An 8,176-nucleotide genomic window follows, 5' to 3' on the forward strand; every position below is an offset into this window, starting at 1 on the left:
CACGGTTCCCAGGAAGCATTTCTGGTAACAAGGACGATGGAGTCTATGTTCAAATGTCAATGTCTCCCTCAAAGGTGTCTTGGGAAACTTACCAGCACATGGAGGGGGAAACAAACGGGTCCTCTTCCCTTGTGCAGAGTATTTTACAGACGAGTCCAGTTTGATTATCAGAGTCCCGCAGGCTCGCTCTAGCCCCTACAGCTTAATTTCATAGCCGGCTCGAAAACTTGTTCCTAGAAATTCATTGTTGTAAAGCCTTTTCAATTGGCATCCACTCTCACGCAAGGCCAGATCTGTGGCCCCTTGGTCTCTACCTCTTCCTTTCCCACTAACTTCTGTATCCTACGTGTCAAGCCGGACCAGAGCTCTGCCCAAGGGGAAAAGATGCCTCTGAGACCAAAGATACTGGATATTTTTCCTACCGCTCTCCCAGTATTTGGCTCAGCTTTCCCGTTGGATAGGTCGGAGAAGGGGGCGCATAGAGGTGCTGGGACAAACTCAAATTTTCCCGGAGCCCAGACCAGAGAGGTCTTTGTAAGGATTTTGTCTGAACCATCTTTAATCCCCTGTTTTAGTGCGGTTACACCTGCCAGGCCCCTAGAGTGAATGCTAAGAATCATTCATCAGGCGTCCCAGCCTTCAAGCCAACTTGCCCTTGTTGGCTCAGCTCTGGGTGCGCACCCTTGATACTCGCAGAAGGGAAGATATAGTTCCTGGCACGTGCAGATCTCCACTTGGTGCAGTTTGGTTTGTTTTTTTCCTCGGGAAAAAATATTGTTTGAATTAGCTGCCTTTCACAAAGGGGGGCATATGTGCACCTCGCGCCTGGCATATGTGGCCTTGTGTCGTAACAACACATTTGTGTATGCGTGGGTGAGAGTGGGGGGGGGGGGGGGGTAGAGAGAAACGTACATCTGTTGAACTTGACAATAAAGTCACAAAATAGAGCCGTTGTCAGCAAGATTAGTGGGTCTGTCATCTCAAAAGAGGGCGCAAGGATGCCGGCCACAGGTATTATATTATGGGTAGGTATGTTAGCCAGAGCAGCTGCTCTCTCTGTGTCTGTGAAGAGTATGCACATATTCGCTAAACATATGTCACCACAAATCACAGTATCTTTTTAATAGTCTTCCACATCCTGGCTGGGGTGGGAGGGGGGAGGAAGGGAAAGCAGAGAAGCGGGGCTCTGAGACGCCTCCGCTCCCACAACAGGTGTTACGGTGCGCACTGCACCTTTTCACGCATTCAGTGCTGCCCAGCTCCTTAGTTTCCGCTAAAACGATCTCAAGAGTTTGTTTGTCATTTGCTGAATGGGGGACTCGGGGACGTGTAAATAAAGGCTCTGGCCACTTTGGGAGCCCCATCGCTTGTCTCCCTTCTTGTGTGTTTCCCCTCCCAAGTGCTCCCAGTGCGCCTTGGGCTCGCCTGTAAAATGGCATATGGCGGCCCTCTCACCTATCCAAAAAGGCTCCCAGAGCGCATGGGGCTGCCCCTTGTGCAGACCGTTTATTTTATTTTATTAAATTGTATTTACATTTGAAGTTTGTGTGTGGGAGCGAGACAAAAACAGGCCAAGTGTTATCTCAACTCCTTTCCTTAAATTAAACAGCACCAGTTGGTCAGAGCAGCCTGCAGGCAAGCCCCAGATTGCAAAACATCCCCAACGCCTGGCAGATGAAAGATGGGATGGAGCTCAACTGGTTACCATATGTTTTCAATAAAATAAGACAAATAGGGCAGGGAGATAGGGATTGCAGTAAACCTGTTATAAAGTAGCATAAAATAGTCCAATGTAAACGACATAAGGGCCCCTCCTGGAAGGGCCATTTAATGCCAGCTCTGTATTGAAGTTGCCCAGACAGGTGTGAGTAGGAACCTAATGCAGTCCCCCCCTAGATTTTTATCACGTTTGTGGTAATATTGTGCTTGTTATGCTAACTATGAGTAAACAGAACCGACCAGTCATTGTGGCAATAGGAGAGAGTTATCAGAAAGTGGCAGTGTGAAGGTGATTTAACAATAAAGTTGCCTTGTTTCCCAGCAGGTGATGGCTGCCCCCAGCCCCATGATTAATGTTTCCCAAAGCACTCCACTTTACAATCTCTTGTAATTATTTATTAAACGAAATCTATTTATTATTATTTTAGCAAACAGTGGTACCAGGTGGGGCTTTCTTTTCCTCTTCAGCTTTTGTTTGAAGGACGTTTGAAGTGGGCAGTCTAAGGGTTGGAAACTCGCTCACCAGATTTTTGTCAACCATTTGCACAAGCACAAAAATCTGCCAGGGCCTTGCTATTCATTTTTCCCTTGTTGCAAATCTAAAAGGGCACACAAAATTCGAGAGGGAAGAAAAGTGCCCCCCCTTCCAGTCCCCCTGAAAAATGAACGAACAAGGCTTTCAAACCCCAAGCAGCCTCCCTTTTTAAAGCAATCACAGGCACTCGCCAGATGCACATGCCCTTGGGAGCCTCACGTTAACCCTGCCTCTCTCCTGCGCTTCTGGAGACTGCAGTGCGCAAAGGGGCATCATGTGCCAAGCTGGGGAGGGGGGAGCCCAAAGATCCCTGCTGAAGTGGGCAAGCAGTGAATGGCCAGAGGACACGTTTCCAGCCCTAGAGAAGGAGCTGTTTCAGCACCACCGCTTTACACATAGATATCCGTTACAGCTCCCAGCCCGAATCCCCACGACCAAACTCCAGTGATGTCAGGAGTGGTTTTGGTGAAGGAAAGTGAACCTTTAAAGGCTTCCAAACCATATCGTGTGTGCTTTAGAAGCACTCTTGTCTCTTCTCCCCTCTGGTCGATGAGTGGCTTCTGGACATTTAGAAATGTCATATCCTTTAAAATCGAAACCCTGGGAAACTAAACTTGCCCCCCGCAGAGACAATTCATGCTGCTCAGAATAGCTATTGCGCAAAAACCCCTGGCACGTTTTGCGCACCGAAGTGACTGCTCCTGAGCCTTTGCTCTGAGCGAGTTCTTCCGGGGGGAAAAGAGTTTAGGTCTCAACATTGGTGACATCGGCTTTCCCCGGGGATCCTGTCTGCAGCAAGGCTCCAAACCATTCCCTGCGGGTGCTGGGAAAAGCTCCACTTCGCCCTTGGGAAAGAAAGCATCTAGCTGTGCTCATCGGGCGCCTCCCCACTTCTTCCGGACGGCTTGCGGGGAACAAGTTTCCCAGCAGAGCTCCTTTTCACTGGGCTCCCCCAAAAGCCAAACAAGTTATCTTTGTTGGCCAAAGGGCCTAATAGCTCTTTGTTCAGTACAGCTGAGTCTTGGGAGCAAAACCTTATACTCATCTTAACGAGGAATGTTTTTTTCCTCACGCACAGGCTGGAACACCAGCCTCCTACAATGTAAAGAAAACGAAATTGTCCCACTACTGGGCTAATAGCTAAATGCCATTGGTTTCCATCCCCACTGCGTGGATCCGGTCTGTTTTCTATTATTTTGGTCTCCTGCCTAATTTTTAGAAGCCTGCATAAGGTTCTAATCCAGAGCTTTTGTTGTGCTCTCAGCTATTTATAAGATTAAGCCCTCACCATCTAGTGGTGTTCCTCCACCTACTGAACTAGTGGTTCATTCAAACTAAATACAGGTGTTGACTTATTTTTTCCTTATTCACATCATATATCTATATATTTTTCCAAGTTAATTGGGCCATTTTGGAAACCAGGATCACAGCCTGGCACGAAAACCATTCTGCTCTTATAAGGGAGGGGAGTGAGAGCCTGGCCAGAGAGGCCTTCCCTCTCAGATGCTCCTTGAATGAGAGGGGCAGCAGGCCTACTTAGTGAGACTGCCCTCTTCCCCCAAGTATCTGGTTGTAGAGTAGTGGGGGCAGGGGTGCTGCAGGGCAGAACCAAATCTGAAGGATGGTTCCTTGATTATTGCTGGGCAAGCTGCTCAGATACTACAGTTTGGGGCCTGTATAAACACTTAGATATAGACACAGAGCCTTTCTTTGGGGGTGTGGAATGGCCTAGGAGAGGCCTCCCCATCTTGCTTTTCTTTATGGGGAGTAGGGGAGCGCACTCTGGGAGACTCCTCCTGCTTTGCATTCTGCTGCATAGAGGAGGTGATGGTGAAGGAGTTCACAGGTGGCTTCTGTCCTTTCCTCTCGTTCAGTGGAGACAGGGGAAAGCGGGTCAAAGGGAGCATATGCTTTAGGAGGTCAACTTACATAGTGGGACAAGTGTCTCATGGGCAAGGGGATGTGAACTTGAGGCAGTTATTAAGTAGTACTCTATTTACCTTGGCCAAGGCTAAACATATTACTCCAGTTCATTACATCTGCCCCATATAGGCTTCTTAGGATCCTTGTGCTGAATTCACCAAAGAGAAAAAGGATATATAAAAGACTGTACTGGATGCAAGTGATGAAAGGGTCCTCCAAAGTGTCTGAGCCTACACACATAGAATTAAGTTGAAGCAGTTTAATGTTAGTTGATCTATAGAAATATTTCCCAAAGCTCCCTGGACAGTACAAGAAGAGCAACCGCAGGAATTCTTACTGCTTCAGGCTATGCTTTTCCTTTAAAGTCGCTCATTGCCTATTTTCTCAGGGTTAGGACTCCTTGTTTTATTTGGCTAATATGGCACCTACACTTTATTCTATGTATACATAGAGGCACTTCATTTAAATTTAAACAATTTAAATACCTCTATTCGGTGTTGAATCATGATGTGGATGTGGATATTAGGAGCTGCAAGTGGTGCACTTGGTGCAAGTGGGGGGAATTGATGGGGATTCTCTGTGATAAGACTATGCCAACTAAACTAAAGAGCAAAGTGTATAAAATCAGGATTAGGCCAGCCATGAGGTATGGGTCAGAATGCTGGCCAATGAGGAAGAGAGAACAACAACTACTTCACACTGCTCAAATGAGAATGCCTAGGTGGATGCTGGGCAAGATGAGAGCTGATAGGCTATGCAGTTAAATAGTATGAGGCATGATGCAGGTTGCCCCCATCACAGAAAAGCTGAGGAGTATCAACTGAGATGGCTGGGTCATAGGAGATGCCTATCTGTGGTATATGTTGGCCAGGGAATACAAGAGCTTGTAGTCAGGGGACAAAGACCATGAGACAGACCTAGAAAAAAGTGGTTCAAGACACTGAAATAGGGCATGAAGAAGGTTGGTGTCAAGAACGCTTGGTGATGAAGAACAAGAACCACCACCCTGGATTGACAGGGCAAGGCAAAGGCAAAGAAGAGATACATAGAACTTTGTCATTTTTCTCAACATATTTTTTCTTCCTGGAAACTCAATTTCTTGTATAAATCTAAATTTTAAAAAGTGGGTTTCAAGTATTCATTTGTGGAAACCTCCAGTGTCTCTGTCTGCTCCCAAAACAAATTGTGAAGTTGCTTCTTATTTGGGGGATTTGTGTGTATAAGGCTGCTATTGCTTAAATATCTCTGAGATCATGTTTCACCATCCTTAAAATTAGGTGGGCTTGCAGGAAAAAGAAAAGTTGGCACTGAGATCATCTAATTGTACCATTTAAAGTACTCTCCGAAGTGATTTATTAAAGAAAAGAAGTGATGTTGTGTGTTCTTCGTCCCACCATTTCTTTCCCCCCAACCTCGTAGTTACTGGGCTACACCAGATCAGATATTCAGATGCCCAATTCTCGGTAGGCGTTGAGCCCAACAAGAGCTGCTTTGCCCTTGCCAAATCTGAAAACAAGGGATCAGGCGTGTTTAAGAATTTTGCGCCATTCTTGTGTAGCTTTGAAAGATTGTTGGGAGTGGTTTATTGTTGGTGAGGCCTAGAGGGAATCGGAAATCTGAACTAGGGTGCATGGGAACTGCTAGGGATTTTGCTTGACCGCAGGGCTAAGGGGACCCCTTTCCCCCCACCCCCAGAATGGAAGAAATGAATAACCTGTAACCTTGTGCGAAGTTGGCGTAGCTAGTTGGGTTATTTACTTTGGATCATCTCTCCTGGCTGGAGCAGGTGCGGGCAGCACCTCGTATGGGCAAGCCAGTTAATCAGTTATAGTGAAATAGCAACTGGCTTAAAGACGAGGAGAAGCAACTGAGTTCAGGGGCTAAATGAGCACCGATCCTGTGTAGGGTGAGCACCAGCCGTGTCCTGCCAGAGCGGAGTGATGCAGAAAAAACTAGTTGCAAAGGAAAGTTTCTCAGCTGAAGGGCGTGTTCTCTGGTGACCCGAAAGCTGCTAAAACGACCCTTTCAGGACTATCGCCGAGGGAGAATGGGGCTGTAGCCTGCCCTCTTCTTTCTGCTCCTCCTCCCCACGCTGGCCTTTGTTGGGATTCCAGCTGTGCGAGGAGTAGTGAGGGGCTCGCGTGGCTCGGCCCCAAGCCGCCTCTCTGATTGGCCGGTGGCGGGCAGGAATGAGCCAGGCACACTCCAAACCGGGCTGATAAGATAAAGCGTGCCAAGGGGGCACACGCTGTATTGATCAGGAAATCCCCATTGTCTCAGGCCGGTATATATAGGAGCTCAAAGGCGGTCGTGTGCCTGACGCAAAGCCTTCACTCTGCTGCACTTGAGAAGAGGCTGCTCCGCATCCCCAAGGGGTCAGAAGACAAGGGAACCAATTTGGCTGGGTTCTTGCAACAGTGCTACTCCCTCAGCGCCAGCTTCACCCCCAGGGGATCCAGGTAAGTGCCCCCTTCACCCTCTCTGCCAATAGCAGCGGGGAGTTATTGCCCACTCGGATCTAAATCTGTATTTTACGAGTACCTGGGCTCTCCCCGCCCATAGCCTGCAGATCCAGGAGTCCAGGGGACAGCTGCCTTGTTGCCCTGAATTATACACAGGATCAGTCCCCAGAGTGTCCGTGTGAACCGATTTTGTTGTGTAGCGTGCATGGAGCTGAATGGAAACTGACGATTCCCTGTGCGTTGGGTTTCCCTGCAGGATGTCTCCCAAGACCGATTGCTCTCCTGGTGCACAGGTGAACAGTGAGGGGGAGCAGTACTACGGTGTGTCCGACGATGAAGGCTCCGCTTCCTCCCTTGGCACTGGCAGCCTGCCTTCCTCTCCCAACCCTTCCCTGACTCGGCGGCAGGCAGGAGGCTGCCCTGCAGACGAGGGGCCCTCTCCGGAGTGCCCGCAGAAGAAACAGAAGGCCAGAAGGGGACGCACAAAAGCCAAAAGCGAAGTGGTGCTGACGAAGCAGAAGAGGAACCGCAGGATGAAAGCCAACGACAGGGAGAGGAACCGCATGCACAACCTCAACTCCGCCCTGGATGCTCTTCGCAGCGTCCTCCCCACCTTCCCCGACGACGCCAAGCTCACCAAGATTGAGACGCTTAGGTTTGCCCATAACTACATCTGGGCACTGACCGAAACCCTGCGGATGGCCGACCACAGCCTCCTGAGTGTGGGGCAGCAGGAGCTGGCCAGGGAGCCTTTCCGGCAGCCCCCTACCACCGCCTGCCTGCTGGAGCTGACCAGTCCCGGCAGCATCTCTCCTTGTGAATGGGACTCGCTGTACTCTCCAGTCTCCCAGACTGGCAGCCTGAGCCCCACTGACTCCCTGGAGGAAGGGCGCTCTTACCAGGCTGCGGACGCCCCGGCCTGCCTCAGGCACAGCCCTCATGCCTTCCCAGAGTTTGTCTGAGGCCAGGACTGTGTTTTGGGGACTTTCCCCCCCTTCTCTCTTTCTTTCCCTTGACTTGTTTGCAGCCGCAAACACAAAAACGATGCACGGATGGTCAAACCATGAGCCTCTTTGGACACGCGCTGCCTCCAGGCCCCAGGAGAGGAGAACGATCTTTGAAGTGACTCTCTGAAAGCAGCTTTTCCCGCTTTGCCTTAAAACTTAATGGGGATCAACCCAATGGATATGCACTTTCCAGGGCTCCTGCTAGAGCCGGAGCACGTAGGGTGCGCTAGGAACTCTGAGTGTTTAGAGAGGGTTACTTTTTTTCTTTTTGTAATTGGGGAACCTCTCGCTCACGTATGGGCGGTTGGGTGTATGTGATCAATATTTCACCGGTTGGTAAGTTTCAGACAAAGTTATTTTTGATGTAAGATGGTAGCACGTCTTTAAAAATCAAATTTTTGTACTTGGAAATGGTAAATTATATTAATTTTTTCACTGTGGATATTTATTGATTATATTTCATAACGAATATATATTTTGTACATAAGATTATTTTTGGCACCGGTTTAAATGATTGTACTAAACAGGTT

At 48.7% G+C, this 8,176-nt stretch overlaps 1 protein-coding gene across 1 annotated transcript; it reads left to right on the plus strand.

Annotated features, from left to right (window-relative positions):
- The first annotated feature begins 6,854 nt into the window (after positions 1–6,854).
- Positions 6,855–7,601, plus strand: NEUROG3 (neurogenin 3). The gene has a single exon (XM_034777779.1). It carries the CDS (start codon positions 6,855–6,857, stop codon positions 7,599–7,601), a length of 747 nt encoding a protein of 248 aa, XP_034633670.1.
- Positions 7,602–8,176: the final 575 nt, after the last annotated feature.

Source organism: Trachemys scripta, chromosome 7 (assembly GCF_013100865.1).
Source record: "Trachemys scripta elegans isolate TJP31775 chromosome 7, CAS_Tse_1.0, whole genome shotgun sequence".
Lineage (NCBI taxonomy): Eukaryota > Metazoa > Chordata > Testudines > Emydidae > Trachemys > Trachemys scripta.